This window comes from Gymnoscopelus braueri, assembly GCF_963280865.1.
Source record: "Gymnoscopelus braueri genome assembly, chromosome: 2".
In the NCBI taxonomy this organism is placed as follows: domain Eukaryota; kingdom Metazoa; phylum Chordata; class Actinopteri; order Myctophiformes; family Myctophidae; genus Gymnoscopelus; species Gymnoscopelus braueri.
The window spans coordinates 5,707,418-5,732,696 of NC_137604.1; the positions used below are offsets into that span (position 1 = coordinate 5,707,418).

General features: G+C 42.5%; 1 protein-coding gene across 3 annotated transcripts in view; it reads left to right on the top strand.

Annotated features, from left to right (window-relative positions):
* LOC308075956 (glutamate receptor 2-like) overlaps nt 1-25,279 on the top strand; it is a gene marked incomplete at its 3' end in the record, with an annotated part of 161,533 nt that overhangs the window by 71,493 nt on the left and 64,761 nt on the right. For all 3 annotated transcript variants that reach the window (XM_080416001.1, XM_080416002.1, XM_080416003.1), the window contains exons 3-4: nt 20,108-20,347; nt 21,892-22,013. In XM_080416001.1, coding sequence (XP_080272127.1) covers nt 20,108-20,347; nt 21,892-22,013 — 362 coding nt within the window. The remainder of the gene's footprint in view (nt 1-20,107; nt 20,348-21,891; nt 22,014-25,279) is intronic.

Sequence of the window (25,279 nt, forward strand, 5' to 3'; positions counted from 1 at the left end):
TTCGGACTCGTTCCGAATAATTAAAAGACGCTTCTTTTCGCTCCGCGAAACTGGTGTGGAAGCTTGCATTGACTTTATAAGGTGTTTTAAAAAAAACGTAATATTCGCATGAAAAAAATCGTCCCGGTGTGTAAGGACCTTAAGAGTTAACGCCCTGACAAGTAACAGTTTTGGACATATGAGGTTTCCACCCGACAGAGACGATATGCGGATTGTTAGGCAATAAAATAATAATTACGGAAAAGGCCACATATCCCAAACTGGCAGAGGACGTGTAGAATTTTACTACGCCATTGTGTGGCATGATTTATTAATTTGACCACTTATGCCTTAAATTATATTTAGGCTATTCGAAAACAGCAGAATTTGACACATTGTGAGCTTGTACTCTAGCTCTGATTTCTTTTTTTTTACCCATTAAAACCGGGAAATAAGCTACAGTGTCAATTTAGATTTTAGCGTTGGCTATCAAAATAAATTGCAGATCTACAAGCTCACAGTGCGCCACTTTGTGCCGCGCTGCGAGCTTGTACATCTGCTATTTTTTAACAGTTTTGCAAATAAAATCTTGAAAGCGTTTGAAAAAATCTTGAATGATTTTGAATTAGGAAAACTTTTGAGAACTAATGATTTAGAGGGCATTTGTAGAATCGGCCTCAGGTCTTAACACATTGACCGCCAGAGGTTAATCTCATAATGTACTCACCAGTGCCAACGTTTTATTGTTGTTTTTTGTTTTTTTCACGTTGCCATAGACGTCGTTAAAATCCTTAAGATTGATCTGTGCACTGTTTGTAAACATCGCGGACATCTCCCTGCGTCTACCAGTCCAAACCACGTGTCAAACGGGGCATCCATTGTTGAGTTAGAACGGTTTATGTTAAACAGTGATCAGCGAGGAGAAAAACTACAATCGAAGAAAATGGCGTTTCAGTGTAGACTTTAGAATGGGAGCCGGCGTGATCGTCAAAACCGGATCCCAAATAATTCTGTTTCCGGTGGTGTTACAATGAAATGTGCCGTACCGGAAAATTGAAAAAAAAAAAAAAATTCGAAAAAAAGGAAAAAGCACCACAGCCCGTAGGCTACGGGATCGGCGCTTAAGCGTTGGATTTAACGGCCCGTAGAACTACGGGCCCGGCGGTCAATGTGTTAATGTGGTTAAAATGTTTGTTCTATATAATGATACGCCCATAACGGGGATGGCAGGGTCAGAGAGAGGTTAAACTACAGAAAGAAACATATTTGAGCCCTGGATGCAAACATCTGCCGTTGACACATGTTTGTTCAAACAGCAACTCTCTCTGAACAATGACCTGGTCCAAACCACCAGCACAGCTGTTACACACAACTCTATTCCCCTATTGGACGTTCCCATGTGCCACACTGTTCCTATTGAGCTCATACTTAGAAGGTTAAAGGCGTAGCATGTAACTTTGCCATGTGTTGTTTATATTACAACATAATGTATGAATTCATTTATTTATTTATTTGTGTTACGCATCATTTCCCTCTATAGCAGCAGGCATCAGCCACTAGAGTAGTGTGGTGGTGTTTACCTGCAGAAACACACTGGAGTAGTGTGGTGGTGTTTACCTGCAGAAACACACTGGAGTAGTGGGTGGTGTTTACCTATAGAAACACACTGGAGTAGTGTGGTGGTGTTTACCTATAAAAACACACTGGAGTAGTGGGTGGTGTTTACCTATAGAAACACACTGGAGTAGTGGGTGGTGTTTACCTATAGAAACACACTGGAGTAGTGTGGTGGTGTTTCCCTATAGAAACACACTGGAGTAGTGGGTGGTGTTTACCTACAGAAACACACTGGAGTAGTGTGGTGGTGTTTACCAATAGAAACACACTGGAGTAGTGGGTGGTGTTTACCTATATAAACACACTGGAGTAGTGGGTGGTGTTTACCTATAGAAACACACTGGAGTAGTGGGTGGTGTTTACCTATAGAAACACACTGGAGTAGTGGGTGGTGTTTACCTATAGAAACACACTGGAGTAGTGGGTGGTGTTTACCTACAGAAACACACTGGAATAGTGTGGTGGTGTTTACCTACAGAAACACACTGGAATAGTGTGGTGGTGTTTACCTATAGAAACACACTGGAATAGTGTGGTGGTGTTTACCTATAGAAACACACTGGAATAGTGTGGTGGTGTTTACCTATAGAAACACACTGGAATAGTGTGGTGGTGTTTACCTATAGAAACACACTGGAGTAGTGTGTGGTGTTTACCTACAGAAACACACTGGAATAGTGTGGTGGTGTTTACCTATAGAAACACACTGGAGTAGTGGGTGGTGTTTACCTATAGAAACACACTGGAGTAGTGGGTGGTGTTTACCTATAGAAACACACTGGAGTAGTGGGTGGTGTTTACCTATAGAAACACACTGAAGTAGTGTGGTGGTGTTTACCTATAGAAACACACTGGAGTAGTGTGGTGGTGTTTACCTATAGAAACACACTGGAGTAGTGGGTGGTGTTTACCTATAGAAACACACTGGAGTAGTGGGTGGTGTTTACCTATAGAAACACACTGGAGTAGTGGGTGGTGTTTACCTATAGAAACACACTGAAGTAGTGTGGTGGTGTTTACCTATAGAAACACACGGGAGTAGTGGGTGGTGTTTACCTGCAGAAACACACTGGAGTAGTGTGGTGGTGTTTACCTATAGAAACACACTGGAGTAGTGGGTGGTGTTTACCTGCAGAAACACACTGAAGTAGTGTGGTTAGTGGTGTTTACCTGTAGAAACACACTGGATTAGTGTGGTGGTGTTTACCTGCAGAAACACACTAGAGTAGTGTGGTTGGTGGTGTTTACCTGCAGAAACACACTAGAGTAGTGTGGTTGGTGGTGTTTACCTGCAGAAACACACTAGAGTAGTGGGTGGTGTTTACCTATAGAAACACACTGGAGTAGTGTGGTTGGTGTTTACCTATAGAAACACACTGGAGTAGTGTGGTGGTGTTTACCTATAGAAACACACTGGAGTAGTGTGGTTGGTGTTTACCTATAGAAACACACTGGAGTAGTGGGTGGTGTTTACCTGCAGAAACACACTGGAGTAGTGTGGTTGGTGGTGTTTACCTGCAGAAACACACTAGAGTAGTGTGGTTGGTGGTGTTTACCTGCAGAAACACGCTAGAGTAGTGGGTGGTGTTTACCTATAGAAACACACTGGAGTAGTGTGGTGGTGTTTACCTATAGAAACACACTGGAGTAGTGTGGTTAGTGGTGTTTACCTGTAGAAACACACTGGATTAGTGTGGTGGTGTTTACCTGCAGAAACACACTAGAGTAGTGTGGTTGGTGGTGTTTACCTGCAGAAACACACTAGAGTAGTGTGGTTGGTGGTGTTTACCTGCAGAAACACACTAGAGTAGTGGGTGGTGTTTACCTATAGAAACACACTGGAGTAGTGTGGTGGTGTTTACCTATAGAAACACACTGGAGTAGTGTGGTTGGTGGTGTTTACCTGCAGAAACACATTTCCCCCTCAATGTATTTTGGTGTTTTTACTGTTTGTTTTGGTAGACCAAAAATGTCCGTGTCTATCAAAACAAACAGTGAACATACAGCGTATAGAGGATTTTTCAATAATTTGATGACCGAGACAGTAGGAGAGACTTAAATTATTGCCTTAGGAACGCGACAAAAAAACACAAAAAATCTCCATGAATTCAAGGCTTCACGGGATGTGTACAGTAATTGATAGAAAATAAGTCATTGTTTGGGTGAACTACTCCTTTAAGCTCTCACATTCATCTTATTTTCCTTACATCCTATAGGTGTGCGGTATTCCATCTGCAGATGGAAGTTGAAAACGGTTCAAACATAACGCATTCTCGGCTATATGTATTTGTACTTTTGTGGCTGTTGTGTAAGGCGGTGAAAAGTCACAATGATTCATATGGCCCAGGGCCATACATGGGGCCCCATAGTATTACTGTCATCATCAGTATAATGGGGCATGGAATTCCTGGTGGAAAAAGTACTCAAATGTTTTACTTAAGTAAAAGTATCAATACTGTAGAAATCAGTGTTGATTTTGACAGCAGATTTTGATTTAGTTTTTGTCATAGTCTTTTGAATAAAATTCCATTTGGTTTTAGTCATATTTTAGTCATCTGAAATGTCTTAGTTTTTGTCTAGTTTTAGTCGACTATAACGAAAAAAACATCACATGGATGCACCTGGGACGTATCATCAGTGTTGTAGCCTGGGGTCATAGGATGTTTCGGGTCTCGCAACATACACCCTCGCCCAGGTGACCCAGCCAGGGTTGATCAAGCCCCGACTTACGTCCCAGGTAGCTCGGTCAGTCCTAAATAGGGAAAGACAGGGCCACTCAATACGCTTGTCCGAAACTACTCTGCCAGGAATGGGGGAGAGGAGATACTCTGGCCCGTGGAGGGACTAGGCTCTGTGGATGGCCTCCTGGCCGGGCTCCTCCTCCGTCTCACCAGGTCCAGGACCTGAGCGCTGCACCAGACTCCCCCGCTCCAAACATTTCATTCTGGTGTGATGGTGTCTTGGCTCGTGGTGGTACTGCAGGCTCCCTTTGCGTCTTGCTTGAATGGCCCTCCTAAAGGCCTCACCGTGGATTTGTTGGGCTTCTTCCTCACGGAAGACACAGACTGGGGGCGCCAACCCAAACTGCTCCCGGATGCCGTCTACATTCCGGCTGTCACCCGTCTCTCCGGTGGTCACCAATCTATTCCTGGTTGTCACGTAGTCTATACATTCCTATGAGCCACTATAAATAGAATAACTATAACGAAAAAACATCACATGGATGCACCTGGGACGTATCATCAGTGTGACTAAATATCATAAGATTATAGTCGACTAAATCTACAGTTGATTTAGTCGACTAAAATGTATTTTGACGGTGCCTTGACGGAGTCGTAAGGTCTGATTTTACACTTGGTCGCATGCTGAAAACACCCGAGCGTAACCAAACATGAAATGACTTGTCTTTTAGTTCTACTGGATCTCTTCTCCACTAGATCCCTCACTAACATTTTAGTCTAGTTTTTATTTGTTTGACGAAATTGTCAATTATATTTAGTCTTAGTTGTAGTCATCATAGCTTTGTTTTTATTGTGTTTTCGTCAGTGAAAAAAAAGGTAGTCAACAAACTTTTTCGTCATAGTTTTAGTCCACAAAATCAACACTGGTAGAAATACTGCGTGGATTGCAAATGCGTGGATTCATGGTCTCGCGCATCTTGCGTTTATGCGCTCTACGCTGCTTTTCCCCCTCTGTCCAATCGGGTGAGTGGAAGGCGGACCCAGGAAGACTCAGGAAGTGACATGGTGCTTAGGTGATAGAGCAACTGGTTGTAGCTGTTGCATGGGAGGGTCCTGAGAGTGAGTGACAGGTGGGTCACTCCATTTATTTAGAATGCGCTGGCTGCAAAAAACTGTGGCCGCGCACAACCTGAGTTTAACAGCGGCCGACCATGTTTTGGTTGGCCGGTAAAAGTAAAATTCCAGGATTTTTTTTACTAGAGTAAAAGTACAAAATTGGTATCAAAATGTACTTAAAGTACCAAAAGTAAAAGTACAAAAATATATGAAAATAGCAGATCTACAAGCTCACAACGACTTGTAGATCGGCTATTTTCAAATAGCCTAGGTATGAAATAGGGCTGAAGTGGTTAACGTTTGTTTCATAAATCATAATTTATATCGGAAAAGTAATAGTAAGTAAAGTTTTCAAATAATTGTCCGGAATTCCGGAATTCAAAATGTACTTGAGTAAAAGTACAAACGTATTGATATCAAAATGTCCCAAGTTTTCAAATGTATACAAAATATTTTGAAAATACCAGATCTACAAGCTCAACATTGTGAGCTTGTTTTCTCAATAATTAACGTCAATTATATCCTTTTTAAACTGCATGGGATCAGATGGTGAATATCAAATGACTGGGATCAGGATGGGGGCGGGGGGGGGGGGGGCGGGAGAAACATGATCAGAACATTCCTGCCCCCAAGTAAATAGAGTTTTTTTTTTTTCATATCAAGGACACTCTGTCCTCTTTAACTTGTTAAGCCTTGTTTTACACGCCACTCTTTGTCTTAGTTGTTCTCAAACATTTTCATGTCAAGGACCCCCAAATTAATGTATGTACAGTATGTATCTGGCCCACGGACCCCCCATCTGAAAAGGTTGTGTGCCAGGAAACCCCCCCATACAAGATGTTTAAAGGTTTCATGACATTCAGTTTTACCACACATTAAAAGTCTGTGTCATGGTCCTTCAAACGTGTATAGAAAGTTTTAACAAAAAATTCCACTCCATTGATCCATGGCAGGTGTTTTTATCTCACATTTCTAAAGCCTTTTCAACTGCAATGAAAAAAGAAATCTTTGCCTGCGGGTGTCGCTGGTGAGGGATTTTGCCTGTCAATCATCGCCTCTGCTCCGCCCCCCCCAAAGGAAAGGATAGGGGAGGGGAGGGGCGAGGAGGAGAGTGGGCGGGATTAATCGACTGTGACCTCACTGCCGAAGGGCCAAGCTCAGATTACTTTTCAGCCTGATTATTCAGAAAACCCCAGACCACAGAAAATCCACTGAATGTTCAAAGTTCAGATTTTTTGGGTGTAATTGAGGTCTTAAAACCCCCCAAAAAACATTAAAAATAAAAAAAGTGAAAATGAATGTCATAGAACCTTTAAGAAATATACCCAATATGACAAAATGGTTAACGATTTTTTTTTTGAAAATAGCAGATCTACAAACTCACAACATGTCACATCGTGACACGTTGTGAGCTTGTAGAACGGCTATTTTCGAATAGCCGATGTACTGCATATTGAGTTAAAGTGTTTAAACGGATCGTGATGCTATATTAATAGAAAGCCGAGAAAAAATGGCTTTCATAAATCCTTTAACATGAAAGGTGCCTATAGCTTTTTTTTTTTTTTGATCACGTGATTTCTGGGTGTAGGCTACTCTTCTTCGGTGGTGCTTGGATCATTCACAGGCCGCAAAAGTAGAAAGTAGTCATTATGCAGAATGTCCCATTTCACAAATTTTCAGATGTATACAAATCTTTTGAAAATAGCAGATCTACAAGCTCACAATGCGTCGCGATGCGACGCATTGTGAGCTCGTAGATCGGCTATTTTCAAATGGCCGAAATGTATATAGGCAGGAGTCATCGGCATGCTGGCTTGTGGTGGACATTTTGGTCAAAATTCCATTTTTGACACAGACATAAAAAATGATATTACCAGAAACACATAGCCCTGAATGACCGTAACAGGTCTGTAACTCTGAGAGTGTACAAATGGAACCAAAACGGTACACTCTCAGAGTTAAGAGGGTCCTTGCAAATCAAACATTTGGGAACCACTAGTACTTTTTGTTGTTGTTTTAGAACCACTGTCTTAGTGGACTCCTAATGTGCCATAAAGACGTAGTATATCAGTGTCATATACATATTCTGAAGAAAACCTGGAGACTGACATTCAGTAACTGGGTCTTATGATCAAAATAAGAACATTATAATGGTGTGTAAAAAAAGAAAATCTAAAATGTGCCACGGACGAGACCAAGTCTTTGCCACGGACACGTGTGTCCGCGTACGGACATATTGATGACCCCTGTATATAGGGCTGAAGTGGTTAATGTATGTTTTGTAATAATAATCAAAATCTACGAAGTAACTAGTAACTAAAGTTTTTCAAATAGTTGTAGTGGAGAAAAAATAAATTTTTTACCTCTGAGATGTAGTGGAGTAGAAGCTTTGTTTCTAGGATGGATGAATGGATGGATGGATGGATGGATGGATGGATGGATGGATGGATGGATGGATGGATGGATGGATGATGGATGGATGGATGGATGAATGGATGGATGGATGGATGGATGGATGGATGGATGGATGGATGGATGGATGGACGGATGGATGGAAAGTATGTAGTTATTTAGCAGAAGCTCGTATCCAGAGTGACTTCCACTAAGCAGGGTAATCACATAACGTCTAAAGCACAGAGACAGTGCAGTGCGTCAGTACATTAGGATCTCAGGTAAACCATGAACCATAGCATATCAGTCTAAACCAGGGGTCTTCAACGTTTTCAGGCCAAGGACCCCCTAGCTGAGAGAGCGATGAAGCAGGGACCCCCTCTATATTGTCTAAAATTGTGTTTCAGATAAACTTTTGCTGCTCCTTTTTCCCTCTACACCTATAACTCCAAAAATAGCCGATCTACAAGCTCACAACTCCTCGCAGCGCGAGGCGTTGTGAGCTTGTAGATCGGCTATTTTTGGCTTAAGTTCTCCTCAGAAAAGGGATGCTAGGGTTCAAGTGGTTCATGTAAAAAAAAAAAAAAAACATCACACAAAGATTTAGCGGGCCCCCTGTATTAACTCTGAGGACCCCCTGGTCTAAACGATATACTAAAATAATAATCTGTACATTGAAACTATAGGATACCAGGCAAACAATGAACCTTATGCATATGTTTACAGAACATGCTACTGTATGTTCCCCCCAAATCATGTGGGGACCCCCCTGGGGGTCCCCGGACCCCACAGGTTGAGAACCACTGGCCTAGATGGCACAGACAGACATACAGAGTATTATTCTTAGCTCTGTGCTGTGTTGCTGTACATTGGAGGAGGGAGGGAGGTGGACACATGCGTCACTGCCATGTCTCGTTATACCTACAGAGCGGAGCGGCGCAGTCACTGCATCACACTCACAGCTAGAATCACTGTAAAAAAAAAAAGCCCCCTGGAGGCCGGCCCAACACTAACCGCATGCGCGCACGTGTGTGTGTGTGTGTGTGTGTGTGTGTGTGTGTGTGTGTACATGAATCATGCATATCGATGTAATGTGTGTGCATAATTTGCCTGTGAATATAAGTATGCATGGATGCTTTGTGTGCGCACGCACGCGCGTGCGTGTGTGTGTGTGTGTGTGTGTGTGTGCGTGTACGCGTGCACGTGCGTGCGTGCGTGCGTGTGCGTGTGTGTGTGTGTGTTTGTGTGTGTGTGTGGGGGGGTGTGTATGTGTGTGTGTCTGTGTGTGTCTGTGTGTGTGTGTGTGTGTGTGTGTGTGTGTGTGTGTGTGTGTGTGTGTGTGTGTGTGTGTGTGTGTGTGTTGTATGTGTGTGGCGAGGGGAGGAGGGGGGGTTCACGCGTCGGGCTGGGGGGCCCATCTAATATGAAACAATGACATGCACGTCATATCTTGACGCATCGATATTTGCCGTTTCGATGTGCCATGCACTCGCTCGCGAGCGTGTGTGTGTGTGTGTGTGTGTGTGTGTGTGTGTGTGTGTGTGTGTGTGTGTGTGTGTGTGTGTGTGTGTGTGTGTGTGTGTTTGTGCGTGCAGTGTAAAAATCCGTTTTGTTCATCTATAAGTGTGTAATCCTCGCATGCGTTCATGCATAGTGGATGCATATAGGTGGCAGTGTGACCAAATGTGACATGTGACCTACTACTACGCAAGGACGGCAAGAAGAAGAAAGCACCATAGTGGGGCTGGGCACTTCACCGAAAGCACATCCAGACCAACAATGTATAACCTCTACAATCTACAATGTAGGCATTTAGCAGATGCTCGTAACTAGAGACTTACAATAAACAAGGTAATCACATACATAGAATGCAGAGAGTCACTGTGGTGCCTCAGTAGGCTAAACTATAGGATCACAGGTAATCCAAGAACCTATAGCATCAGTCTAAACCAGGGGTGATGCAACTTTGATGATGGAGAGGCCGGGCCACTATATTTCCACACTTAACCCTTTAAGACCGGGGGACGCATCTGTGTAACCACTTTATCCATATTTTATACTTTTGGCTATTAAAAAATAGCAGATATACAAGCTCATAGCGCGGCACCGAGTGCCGCGCTATGAGCTTGTATATCTGCTATTTTTTTTTAAATCGGTTTTTTTTTTGGCAAATCTTTGAATATATATCTATAAAGCAATTGTTTTTTACTCAAATCTTTGCTTCTGGGGGTCCCTGGATTTTTTTTTTTTAGATGGGGGTCCGCAGCCAAATACATATCGTTGTGGGGCTCCTTGACACTGACATTAATATTATAGCAACATAAGTGTTTCAGAAAACTGTTTTAAACTGATTTAGAAGACATTTGTAGAATCCCCAGAAGCAATAACATTTTAGCTAGAAATGCTCGCTTTAAATATATATATATTCAAAGATTTGCACAACATTTTTCACGATTAAAAAAAAATAGCAGATCTACAAGCTCATAGCACGGCACTCGGTGCCGCGCTATGAGCTTGTAGATCTGCTATTTTTGAATAGCCCAACGAAATCTAAAAATGACACACAGATGCGTTCTCAGGTCTTAATGGGTTAAGGTCCTTACACACCGGGGCGAATTCTTCATGCGAATAAATACGTTTTATTTTTTAAAACCTTATAAAGTCAATGCAAGCGTCCACATCAGTTTCGCGAAGCGAAAAAGCGTCTTTTAATTATTCGGAACGAGTCCGAATTTTGCGTATATTCGCATATTCGCCGGTGTGTAAGGACCTTAACTCCAGAGGGACACATTGCATATACTTGTCTCCGTACTTTTTTTCGTAAATGAATACCGTACTTCGCCATTCTATGTCACACAAAAGTAGCACAAATAGCAGATCTACAAGCTGAAAACACGACGCGTTTTCAGCTTGTAGATCTGCTATTTTTGAATTGGAATCCTGATTTTTTTTTTTGGGGCTATTTTTTAATTGGAAACCTGAAGATTAACATTTTTATTTAATTTGAAATGCATTTAGTTATACTTATGTTAACTTTAATACAACTTAAAAAAAAATACTTTTAATACTAGTCATTAAGCTACAATAGACTGAAGTAATTAAAGCGGGTCATGTTTGCATGTTTGGAATTGTAACAGCTGAAATCAATAATATATCACTATTCTGATATTAACCTGCGGGCCGCATTAAGTGAAGGTGGGGGCCGCATGTGGCCCCCAGGCCGCCAGTTGCCCATGTATGGTCTAAACAATATACTCATTGAAACAATAATCTGTACATTGAAACTCTATGATACCAGGTACACAATGAACCTAGTGTAGGACCGGCTACATTAGCATCTGTCTAAGTATCATGCTATCTAAATGACATGGAACACACACAAGCTGAGTCTTCAGTTTCCGCCGTAATCTGAATATATTATATTGTTTAGAGTAGACTGATGCTAGGTTTTTGGTTTACCTATGATCCTACATTACTGTTAATTGGGGGGGGGGGGGGGGGGGGGGGTCCGCAGACAAATACATATCATTTTGGGGGTCCTTGACATGAAAAAAGTTTGAGAACCACTGATATTATAGCTACCTACGTTTTTTTTTGTATTTGTTGTTTTTTTGTTTTTATGTAGAATCCCCCAGAAGCAAAGATTTGAGTAAAAAAGGATTGCTTTAAAAAACTATATATAGTTTTTTTAATTATATTCACGATTTTATCGTGAATTGATTATATCTGCTATTTTTTAATAGCCCAAAGTATAAAATAATATAGCTAAAAAATCGAAAATGACACAGCATGTGTTCCTGGATGGAATGAGTTAACCTGACTAGAACATGTATTTTCTGGTTATTAAAAGAGCTGGAGAGACGGGGAGACGTCCTGTTATGCATGACAAATAGTGTGGGAAGAAAAGCTGATCTACAAGCTCACAGCGCGCCACGATGCAACATGTTGTGGTCTTGTAAGATCAGCTATTTGGCTTTTTGCCAAACACTTTCCTATTTGTGTAGAATGTTTGCCTGTTATGACCGGAATCAGGACGCTAATGTTCATGTGGCTAAGTATGATAATGCTAAAGTGTGTGTATGTGTGTGTGTGTGTGTGTGTGTGTGTGTGTGTGTGTGTGTGTGTGTGTGTGTGTGTGTGTGTGTGTGTGTGTGTGTGTGTGTGTGTGTGTGTGTGTGTGTGTGTGTGTGTGTGTCTCAGGGTGGGGGCAGGGTGCCCAGTCAGCCGTTCTGTGCCGTCGGCTTTTTCCCTTTTTTCTTCGCTGCAGCATCGCACTGCCCTGCCCTACATACACGCACACACACACACACACACACACACACACACGCGCACGCACGCACACGCACACGCACACGCACACGCACACACACACACCCGCACGCGCACACACACACACACACACACACACACACACACACACACACACACACGCGCTGAGGCAGCCTGGGAGTGGATGTCCCATCTTCCTTTAGAGAAGAACGCATGGCTGAGATGAATGTCATTGTCTTGGAAAATTTACCCAAAAAACATCCATCCTCTTTTCTTAAGGTTTCTCTTTTTTTCTTAAGTCACTCACCATGTAGGTCTGTCACAACCGTTACATAATCGCCTTAATTGCAATTATTTGAGATAATCACAATTATTTTTGAATACTTGAATACGATGACATAATATGTCAAAACATGTTCATTTACTTTCAACCATTTAAAAAAATTGTGTAAATCCCTGATCTACAAGCTCACAATGTGCAGCAATGCGACATCATGTGAGCTTGTAGATCACACACACATACATTTTATACTATTACCAGTGGTGTAAAGTAACTAAGTACATTTACTCAAGTACTGCACTTAAGTAAATTGTTTAGGTATTTTTACTTTACTGGAGTATTTGCAATTTTCAGTACTTTTACTTCTACTACTTACACTACATCTCAGAGGCAAATATTGTACTTTTACTCCACTACAATTACTTGAAAACTTTACTAGTTACTTTGTAGACTTTGATTATTATCACAAAACATAGTACATTAACCACTTCAGCCCTATTTCGGCCATTTGAAAATAGCAGATCTACAAGCTCACAATGCGTCGCGATGCGACGCATTGTGAGCTTGTAGATCTGCCATTTTCAAAAGATTTTCATACATTTGAAAACTTGTGAAATGGGACATTCTGCATAATGAGTAGGCCTACTTTCTACTTTTGGTACTTTAGGTACATTTTGATTCCAATACTTTTGTACTTTCACTCATGAATTCCAGACTTTTACTTGAAACAGAGTATTTCTACAGTGCAGTATTGATACTTTTACTTAGGTACAAAAATGTGAGTACTTTTTCAACCACTGGTAGGCATTCAGCTGACTGATCCAGAGTGACTTAAGCAAGGTACATAATAAATAGAATGTAGAGAACGGTGTAGTACTAGTGCCTCAGTAAACTAGGATCACAGATAAACCAAGGACATAGTGTCAGTCTAAACAATTTACTCTCAAAATGACAATCTGTACCTTGAAACTATAGGATGCCAAGTAAACAGTCAATCTATTTAACCCATTATGACCTGAGGCCGATTCTACAAATGTCTTCTAAATCCTTTTCCGAAAACACTTTTCTGAAAACTACTCGACTACCTTTTTTCACTGACGAAATGAAACAAAATAAAAGCTATGATGACTAAAACCAACACTAAATATATTGACAATTTTGTCAACAAATAAAAAGTTGACTAATGTTAGTGAGGGACTAGTGGAGAAGAGATCCAGTAGAACTAAAAGACAAGTCATGTTATGTTTGTGCGCTCTGTGGGTGGTACCAAATTGTTGTTAACGCTCCCTCTGGTATTGTGACTGTGGGTGTCGCTAACCTTTTGGAGGTATTTACTCAGATATGCGGGTATAGGGGGCATATCGGGCAAATTTGCATTTACAATTTTGAAGGCCAGTCCCATTTTTAGTTGTTTAACCCTGTCTTCCACCCTGAGCCAGCCTAGGCTGGCAAAATGGGTGGGAGAAAGGTGGGTCATGGGCCCCAATCCGAGGAGTAGCTGAATCAGTTTGTTTTGGGAGGTTTGAAGCTTAGTCTTCAGTGACACTGAGGTGTTGGAGTACCAGGAGGTGCAAGCATAGTCAAAAAGTGGTTGAATCAGGGCCCCAGAGAGGGTCCTGAGGGTTGACAAAAGAGGAAACTCTGCCCATAAATGTGGTTCTCTGGTTTACTCTTTTGACCACCTTTGTAGCCATGCTTTCACCTGTCAGGTATTTGTCAAGAACACAACCCAAATAGGTAATCTCTTCTTTGCTAGAGATAATTGTGTCAACGACTTGACCTTGAAATCATTTACATCCATCTGTCTGAGGGAATGTTTGGTCCCAAAGAGAATGGATTCAGTTTTCCCAAGGTGTAGTGACAGTTTGTTATCGGTAAGCCAAGTACGGATTTTTGAGAGTTCGGAGCTGAGCGCCTCCTCAACTTGCAACTTGTCCTCTCCCGAGATCCCGGGAGTGCCGAGTCATCAGCGAACAGGAACAATTTGCAGTTACAGGCAGCACTCATGTCGTTAATGTATAGAAGAAACAGTAACGGCCCTAGAATGCTGCCCTGAGGAACCCCACAGCTCACCGGGAGGGATGAGGACATGGTTCCGTTGATGTCAACCACTTGTTCTCTTCCCTCCAGGTAAGATCTCATCCAGTTTAGTGATGTGCAGTCAAAACCAATCGCCCTCAGCTTATCAAGTAAAATTGAGTGGTTTACAGTGTCGAACGCTTTTTGGAGGTCCAACATGACCATGCCGCAGTATTTGCCCGCGTCTACCTCACGTTTGATGTAGTCGGTCAGATACAGTAGGCATGTGTCAGTGGAATGGGAGGTTCTGAAGCCCGATTGGAATTCAAACAACAGTTTATGCTCGCTGAGGTAGCTGTTGATTTGTTCTTGAATTAGTCAAACATGTAGACAGCACTTGGTACAGTCAGACATTAAAGGACAACTTTGTTTTTTTACAACCAAGGTTTATGTTTTAGATTGTAATTAAAGTAAATAAAAATGTGTTAAAATGTTTTAATTTACTGCTTTCTATAGTTTTAGCAATTTTCGCAATCTTTTTTACAGTGTTTTTTACAGTGGGCGGGGGCATTCTGTCCGGTGGCTAAATATGTCTTTTTTTTTACACAATAACCTGGCGTTTTCTTTATTATTATTTAGCTCTTCTAGCCCCCAATAACTCACATCTGGCCATCAAAGACCACGGGACCTTTTTTATTGTGTAAAAAAAAGACATATTTAGCCACCGGACAGAATGCCCCCGCCCACTGTAAAAAATATCGCGGAAATTGCTAAAACTATAGAAAGCAGTAAATGAAAAAAAAAATAACACTCATCTTTTATTTACTTTAATTACAAGCTAAAATATAAACCTTTGGTTGTAAAAAGGCTTTAAGGCTAAAAGGAGGACACACTAAAAGTCCTGGGGTTTTGTTTCCATTGTGGTCCTATGGATTCAATTCATCAAAATAGCATAAAAATAACACATTAATATATGTCATCAACAAATACAAAACACTGCAATGTACAAAGGAGGAAAAAGGTAAAACGGAGGCAGTGAATGAGCCCTCCTTTCTGTGGGAGATGTCATTTATCTCTCCATGTGGTCTCCTCTCTCCTGATAGAGGATTTATCAGGCCAACATATCTAGGTCAGTCTCTAGCATCAAAGGAGGCAGAGGGCAGCGGTGGACAAAGTACTCAAATGGTATTTACTTAAGTAAAAGTATCAATACTGCAATGCAGAAATACTCTGTTACAAGTAAAAGTCCGGTAATCAAAATTTACTTGAGTAAAAGTACAAAAGTATTGGCATCAAAATGTACTTAAAGTACCAAAAGTAAGAGTACTCGTTATGCAGAATGTCCCGTTTCACAAGTTATCATGTCTAAAATGGATAAACATTTTTTTTGAAAATAGCCGATCTACAAGCTCACAACGCGTCGCATCACGACGCGTTGTGAGCTTGTAGATCTGCTATTTTCAAATAGCCAAAGTTTAAATAGGGCTGAAGTGGTTAATGTATGTTTTGAAAATAATGATACAAATCTACAAAGTAAATAATTGTAGTGGAGTAAAAGTACAACAATTTTCCTCTGAGATGTAGTGGAGTAGAACTCCAGAAAAGTAAAAGTACTATTTATTTTGTTACTACTTAAGTGCATGTACTTAGTTACTACTTTCCACCACTGGCTACAGGAAGGGTGAAGTGCTACGCTAGGGGTTGAGGTGGAGTCTGAATTGAGGTGAGAGGAACATTGGGAGTGAGTCTGCAGTTCTGACTGACCTGTGGAAGGTCAAGCTACTGTGCACAGCTGAACTGCATCACTCATTATCAACCACCTTGACCTTTTAAAGGACGACATCGCCCATTTTCAACCTCTTCATAATCTTCACATAATTATGTCACCATTTATGTCTACTCGCTCTGTGTCTCAGAGGTGGGCTGTGGACAGTTCAGAAACCCGTCTACCAGTGACATCATAGATGGGGAATCCAAGCTATTAGAAACTTTCTATTAGCTTTCTATTCCTGGAAAGCATAGCATGCTATAACGGAAGCCATCCATTGTTCTCGTGTCAATGATACTAATGAAGGCTCTGGTCCATTCTGGTTGTTACAATGATACTAATGAAGGCTCTGTTCCATTCTGGTTGTTACAATGATACTAATGAAGGCTCTGTTCCATTCTGGTTGTTACAATGATACTAATGAAGGCTCTGTTCCATTCTGGTCAAACAGAGTCAGGGTGCTGATATTGTGCATGTTGGCTCACTGGAAACACTCTGTTACACCAGTGGGTCTCAAAGTCAGTGGTGTAAAGTATCTAAGTATGTACTCAAGTGCTGTAAGTACAATTTTGAGGTATTTCACTTTACTTGAGTATTTCCAATTTTCAGTATTTTTACTTCTACTCCACTACATCTCAGAGGCAAATATTGTACGTTTACTCTACAATTATTTGACAACTTTAGTTACTAGTTACTTTGTAGTTTTTAATTATTATTACAAAACATGCATTAACCACTTAATCAGCCCTATACATTTCGGCCATTTGAAAATAGCCGATCTACAAGCTCACACTCTGTCGCATCGCGACACAGTGTGAGCTTGTAGATCGTTTTCAAAAGATGTTTATACTTTTGAAAACTTGATAGGGCATTCTGCATGATGAGTGCTTTTACTTTCGGTACCTTTAAGTACATTTTGATACCAATACTTTTGTACTTTTACTCAAGTAAATGTTGAATTCCGGACTTTTACTTGTAACAAAGTATTTCTTCATTGCAGTATTGGTATTTTTACTTAAGTAAAAGATGTTAATACTTTTTCCACCACTGGTGAGGACCAATTATATATAGGTGGGATTGTTGCTGCTTGCTGGCAGCCTGCAGAGAAACATGATGCTGATCCACTGCTGCAGTTAGCAGTGGCGGAGAGTAACCACATATATTTACTCATGTACTGTACTTAATGCAGAGTAACCAGATACATTTACTCATGTACTGTACTTAATGCAGAGTAACCAGATACATTTACTCATGTACTGTATACTTAATGCAGCACTACGTCACTCTTTTATGTATACACAGTGGTGGGAAAAGTACTCAAACGTTTTACTTAAGTACAAGTATCAATACTGCAATGTAAAAGTACTACAAAGTACAAGTAAAAGGAATTCAAAATTGACTTGAGTAAAAGTACAAAAGTATTGGTATAAAAATGTACTTAAAGTACCAAAAGTAAAAGTACTAAAATGTTTGAAAATAGCAGATCTACAAGCTCACAGCGCGTCGCAGCGTGTCGCATCGCGCTGCGTTGTCAGCTTGTAGATCTGCTATTTTCAAATAGTCTAGGTTTAAAATAAGGCTAGTTAATGTATGTTTTATAATGTAATCATTTGTATCGGCAAAGTAACTAGTAACTAAAGTTTTCAAATCATTGTAGTGGAGTAAAAAGTACAATATTTGCCTCTGAGATGTAGTGGAGTAAAAAGTACAATATTTGCCTCTGAGATGTAGTGGAGTAGAAGTAAAAGTGCTAACAATTAGAAATACTCCAGTAAAGTAAAAGTACCTCAAAATACAGTACTCGAGTAAATGTACTTGGTTACTTTTACACCACTGGTTAATACGATATAACTTATACAATGGGGGTGGTTGTATTTTGTCTCGCTGCTCTTCTATTGAGACATTTAGATGGGGTCAAAGGTCACGTCTCACCTAGACACAGGATTTGACACGACTTTTGACCTGATGGTCAAGATTCACTTCATCCCCTGGAGCCAGTAGGCAGGCTCTATTAGCTCAATGGAGCCAGTAGGCAGGCTCTATTAGCTCAATGGTACAAATGTCAGGACCTTCAAACCAGATTCAAATCCGGCGTGGAAGAGTAAAGTTACTTTAGCTATTTTGGAATTTGAATCCTGAAAAGTACCAGTTAGCTTAATAAAATTGAGGCTATAGAAGTATGTATCATTACTTTGATCATGCATGATGAGAGCAACAACCGTGACTGGGGCGCATAGAGAGAAAGAAAGAGAGAGAGAAAGAAAGAGAAAGAAAGAGACTTCTGCAGGTTTTGGAAAAAAGGTTTTACTGCATACAAGATTGTATAAACATTATATAAAACTGGAATGTATCAAACCTACGTTATTTTTAAAAGGAATATTCGAACAGCATTGTACGCGCCTAGTTGTTGTTGTCGTGTTGCGTCGCGTCGTGTCGTGTGTGTGTGTGTGTGTGTGTGTGTGTGTGTGTGTGTGTGTGTGTGTGTGTGTGTGTGTGTGTGTGTGTGTGTGTGTGTGTGTGTGTGTGTGTGTGTGTGTGCCCGCGTCTGAGGGAGAGAGAGAGAGAGAGAGACAGAGGGAGACATTATGAGGCAGGACGTTTCATTCCCTTTATTCCTTCAGAGAACAAAGAATCAGGCCAGCAAAGTAGGACAACTAAATATACACACTTATGTCCTGGCACACACACACACACGCACACGCACACGCACACGCACACGCACACGCACACACAAACGCGCGCATGCACGCACACACACACACACACACGCACACGCACACGCACACGCACACGCACACGCACACGCACACACACACACGCACACAAACAGCTCCTTTCTTAAGTATTGTGAGTGTGTGACTTTGATGTGACTTCTGTAGTCATCTGGGTGACTGCTCCACAGAGACGCTCAGGGATGAGCAGGTGGGGGTTCATCACACAGGACAGTTCCTTGCTCAAGGGCACTTTACACCTGCTCTCATGCTTTGTTCAAGGACACGTGCATGGGATCCAACCAGAGACCTCCCAGTTATGGGGATGGTATCTGTAACAACCAACCAGAGACCTCCCAGTTATGGGATGGTCTCTCTAACAACCGGAGACCTCCCAGCTATGGGGATGGTCTCTATAACAACCAACTGGAGACATCCCAGTTATGGGGATGGTCTCTATAACAACCAACCGGAGACATCCCAGTTATGGGATGCTCTCTATAACAACCAACCGGAGACCTCCCAGTTATGGGGATGGTCTCTATAACAACCAACTGAAGACCTCCCAGTATGGGATGGCATAATGCGATGGCATAATGCGATGGCATCTGTAACAACCAACCGGAGACCTCCCAGTTATGGGATGGTCTCTATAACAACCACCGGAGACCTCCCAGTTATGGGGATGGTACCAACCGGACCTCCCAGTTACTGTAATGACTGTAGACCTCCCAGTTATGGGATGGTCTCTATAACAACAAACTGGAGACCTCCCAGTTATGGGATGGTCACTATAACAATTAAGACCTCCCAGTTATGGGGATGGTCACTGTAACAAGTGTGTGTGGAGCAACAGTTACTCAATGTCCACACACACACACACACACACACACACACACACACACACACACACACACACACACACACACACACACACACACACACACACACACACACACACACACACACACACACACACACACGGAGATAGAGAGAGAGAAAGCGACCCTTTACACAGTAAAATATACATGTCAATTTAACTCAGAAAGTGTCGAATTGGACCCTTTGAGTCTAGTGTACAGGGTGGAGAGTTGGTTTGTCTTCATTTAGCTTTGGGCCAGATTTGAACCTTTGCTGAAACTATGTTGTTTTTCTCTCCTCTCCTCTCCCCTCTCCTCTCCTCTCCTCTCCTCTCCTCTCCTCTCCTCTCCTCTCCTCTCCTCTCCTCTCCTCTCCTCTCCCTCTCTCCTCTCCCTCTCTCCCTCTCTCCTCTCAGTTTGTTCTCAGTTCTCTCGCGGTGTGTACGCCATCTTTGGCTTCTACGACAAGAAGTCGGTGAACACCATCACGTCGTTCTGCGAGACGCTGCACGTGTCCTTCATCACGCCCTCCTTCCCCGCCGAGGGCATGAACCAGTTCGTGCTGCAGATGAGGCCCGATATCAAAGGCCCCCTGGTGTCCCTCGTGGAGTACTACAAGTGGGAGAAGTTCGCCTATCTGTACGACAGCGACCGAGGTAACATACAGTTGGTGGAAAAAAGTACCTGAATGTTTTTCTTAAGTGAAAGTATCAATACTTCAACGTAAAAGTACTCTGTTACAAGTAAAAGTTACAAGTAAAAGTTACAAGTAAAAGGCATCAGTTTACGTAAAAAAAAAAAGAGAAAATTAAACACAAAAGTTGAAAAATGGAGATACGAGGTGTCTGTCTGATGGCAATGATCTATGCATCCACGGTATCATGACATCATGAGTGAGTAGTGAGGGAGTAGCTAAGTGTACAACTGCTGAGAGGCTATGCAGGTGACATCATCGTACCCGGAAGTTATGCGGAAACGCCTACTGAGTGGCAGAAAATTACTTCCTGGCCTTGACAGCCCCATACATACAAACAGAAAAGTCCTACCTAATTGTATTAAACGACTTTAAAGGTTTAATGACATTCACTTTTACACCACATTCAAAGTCTTTGTCCTGGTCCTTCAAAAGTGTACAAAAAGTTTTAAGTGAAAATTCCATTCCAGTGATCCATGGCAGGTGTTTTTCTCTCACATTTCTAAAGCCTTTTCAACTGCAATGAAAAAAGAAATCTTTGCCTGCGGGTGTCGCTGGTGAGGGATTTTGCCTGTCAATCATCGCCTCTGCTCCGCCCCCCCCAAAGGAAAGGATAGGGGAGGGGAGGGGCGAGGAGGAGAGTGGGCGGGATTAATCGACTGTGACCTCACTGTCGAAGGGCCAAGCTCAGATTACTTTTCAGCCTAATTATTCAAAAAAAAAACAGACCACAGAAAATCCACTGAATGTTCTAAGTTCAGGTTTTTTGGGTGTAATTGAAGTCATAAAACCCCAAATAAAACATTGAAAATAAAAAAAGTGAAAATGAATGTCATAGAACCTTTAAACTCACCAACATGGCAGCTGTACGGAAAGCTTGAATTATCCTCTTTTCTATCTGCAAAGTTTTTGTTTCATAAAAATCCATCGTAGAGACATGTTGTTATGAGCTACTTTCTGTCAATAAATTCCATGCAGGTGATTATTTACCATAAAGTGTCAGAGATTAGAAGCGCTCGTTTTCAATAACTCAAAGTCCTGCTGCCTCCTGCATCATGTGACATTTAGAAACAGGTGGTACGCAGGACCGCTGAGTGATTTCCAACGAGCGCTTCCAAACTCCAACGCGCCACGCTGCTCAATGTTTTACCACTCAGTGTCTAGATGAGGGGGGCGTGTCCCGGTGGAGAAGTGACGCATGTGCATACCCTCTATAAGCTTATACATGGCTCTGGAAGCCCTCTTTGTTGTTAAATAGTAATGTAGTGCAGGGGTATGATGTTTACTTGCGACCCAGTGTTTGGGAAACAGTAATGTAGTGTAAAGTGATGATATACGGTGTCCTTGCATTTGTTTATAACAGAGCTTTGCGGGTGTGTGTGTGCTCTGCGTGTGCATGTGCGTGTGTGTGTGCGTGTGCGTGTGTGTGTGTGTGTGTGTGTGTGTGTGTGTGTGTGTGTGTGTGTGTGTGTGTGTTTGCGTGCGCGCGCATGTGTGTGTGTGTAGGTCTGTCCACGCTGCAGGTCATCCTAGACACAGCAGCAGAGAAGAAATGGGTGGTCACTGCCATTAACGTGGGAAACCTGAAAGACGAGAGGAAGGATGAGGCCTACCGCTCTCTTTTCCAGGTACATACACACACGTGCACGCGCACATGCACATGCACATGCACATGCACATGCACATGCACATGCACATGCACATGCACATGCACATGCACATGCACATGCACACGCACACGCACACGCACACGCACACGCACACGCACACACACAAGGTTGCAATGATGCCTCTTGTGGCTCAAGTCTTCTTCGGACGGCGCCAGGGGTCATCAATATGTCCGTACACGGACAAATGTGTCCGTGGCAAAGACTTGGTCTCGTCCGTGGCACATTTTAGATTTTACCTTTTTTACACATCATTATTATGTTCTTATTTTGATCATAAGACCCAATTACTGAATGTCAGTGTCCAGGTTTTCTTCAGAATATGTATATGACACTGATTTACTATGTCTTTATGGCACATTAGGAGTTCACTAAGACAGTGGTTCTAAAACAACAACGAAAAGTACTAGTGGTTCTCAAATGTTTTATTCTGAGAGTGTACACATGGAACCAACTCTCAGAGTTACAAATCTGTTACGGTCATTCAGGGCTAGCTCTTTATGTGTTTCTGGTAATATTATTGTCCGCTCATTTTTTATGTCTGTGTCAAAAATGGAATTTTGACCAAAATGTCCACCACAAGCAAGTCCCTCACTAATATTTTAGTCTAGTTTTTATGTGTTGACAAAATTGTCAGTAAATTTAGTTTTAGACATCGTAGCTTAGTTTTTATTTCGTTTTTATTTCGTTTTTGTGAGTCGACGAACATTTTTCGTCGTAGTTTTAGTCGACAAAATCAACACTGTCGGGTACTCTGACAAAGCCCCCAACACGCCATATTGGTCTCACTCATACCTACGTTATAACCACATGGACCCTCCCAGGTGGGGAGGGTGATACTCGTCACTGTGCTAGTGACTTCTACAGGCTGGGGGAGGAGCCTGTCAAAGGGAAATGTTGAACGGGAAGATTAGGACGGAGGTGCTTTCTTATGATATTGGCATCGTCTGTTTTTTCTATTTTTGTTGTGATCTACAGGCGGGGCGGCCATAGGTGAGTGGTTAGTGAGCCCACCTAGGGAGCCAGAGGCCCTGGTTGCCCCAGGTACGATTCCAGGCCACGCCAGCATATGTGTCGATGAAATGAAATTTGTCCCTGAGCAAGACTCTTAACCCCTAATTGCTCACAGGCCCTCATTGGAAACAAGCCCGCAAGGACTTTCATGAACGTCCTGTTAAAAGGAATTATCCTTATCCTCACAATGTGCCACGTTGTGACATGGTCTGAGCATGTAGATCTGGTATTTTAACTGAAGCGTTTGCCCCATAATAGGAACAATAGGGTTCATATGGTTAAGGTTTTAAGAAACTGGTTGACGGCTTCAAGAAATGTATCAGCCATTGTGAATGGGGAAAACAATTGTGTGCATCAAAGAAAGCCTGCACAAATCGGTGTTGCTAAGGCATGCACGGCAACAGCTTGCGTCACATGTGACGTCAGACCAGCCTTTATAAAGTGCTGCAGGTGTCAAAGATGACTAGAGGTCGAGAGAGGGAGAGTGCGACAAAGACATAGATCAATTCAGAAAACGAGAGAAAGAGTTAGATATTCAGAGAAAGAAAATACAAAAGTGTGATGTTGATCGCGATGTTGATCACGAAGGGAGGACCTAAGGGGGGGAATCATGCTGCTGTAACCGTGGGGAAGAAGGTGTACACCTTTGGAGGGAGCTTCGCCGAAAACGGTCAAATGGATGTGCACGTCTTCAACACAGTGTGTCTGCGCTGGGTGAAGTTGCCAAAAGTGACACATGACACTGTTAAAGAACGCACCTGGTATGTTCCCTACATGCGGCGCCACCACACAGCCGTGCTGATAGAAGATACCATCTACATCTGGGGGGGGCGTGGCCCCGGAGGATTGGCGTGGAGCAAATGTATTAACCCGTTTAATGTCGACACCCACAGATGGTCCAGGTCCCCCGAGGTTTCTGGTACTGTTCCAACGGAAAGGTACGGCCACTCGGCCTGTGTCTTGGGGAAGGTCATGTATGTCTATGGAGGATGCCTCCAGGAGAGACTAGATACTAGATATTATGATATGAACAATGACGTCTACACGTTGGACACCACCACAATGGTCTGGGCTTTAATTAACACCAGAGGAACTTCAGCACCTGCTTTGTGGGGTCACTCTGCCGCCATCATCGGGACAAAGATGTTTGTATTTGGGGGTCGAAGTGACCACTGGGACAACCTCTTCAAATGGGGCGATGCGGACCACTACAACGCCATGAGAAGGAGCTATGGATACCGCAACATCAAAGTCAGAGTGTTTGACACAGGGACGTACCGCTGGCTGAGCACGCCTTCTGCAAAGCTTCCAGAAGCATGCAAGGGTCTTTCAGCTGTCGCCTGCAACGGAGAAGAGCTGTACATACTTGGTGGCGCCAACTGTAAGTACACCTTCAGTTATCTGTGGAGCTTCAACCCAGACACCTTCTCCTGGAGGAAGGTTGAGTCCAAGGGGATGGGCCTGATGGTGTCGTCGACCTCTAACATGTGCTGTTGCATGGTGGGAGATCGTATCATTGTCTTTGGAGGATACACAAGGGAATCCAGAGAACGTTACGTGGTATCAGCACCCGCTGATAACCTCTACGTCTTAGACGTTGTGCAAGCTGGTCTGAAGACGTTGTGCAAGCTGGCCGTCATTCGGTACGGTCTGGAGCTGTCGGAACTCCCACACAACATCAGGTGGGAAATGGGAGCCAAAAAACGTCGAGGCCACAAGAAACAAACAAAAGAACTATAAATACAGTTAACACATTCCCTGCCATAGACGATCTCCGTCATTTCGAGTCCAGCCTTTGACCACCATTGGCGGAGATCTCGTCAATTCAAAACATTTATTATTTTTCCACAATGTAGATGGTATCTTCTATCAGCACGGCTGTGTGGTGGCGGCACTCGTGGGGAACATCCCAGGTGTATTCTTCAAGAGGATAAACTCCATGTGTCACTTTTGGCAACTTCACCCAGCGCAGACACACTGTGTTGAAGACGTGCACATCCATCTGACCGTTGTCGGCGTAGTTCCCTCCAAAAGTGTACACCTTCTTCCCCAGGGCTACAGCAGCGTAAGAATTCCACAAGAAGGCGCTCTAACACAACTTAGGAATGATCCCTTGACTCTGAGAGAAGGAATGGACGGATGTGACGCCATCCCAAAAAAAACATCACTTCCGTCCACTCCTATGTTAGGATTTGTAGAAAAAAACACATCTA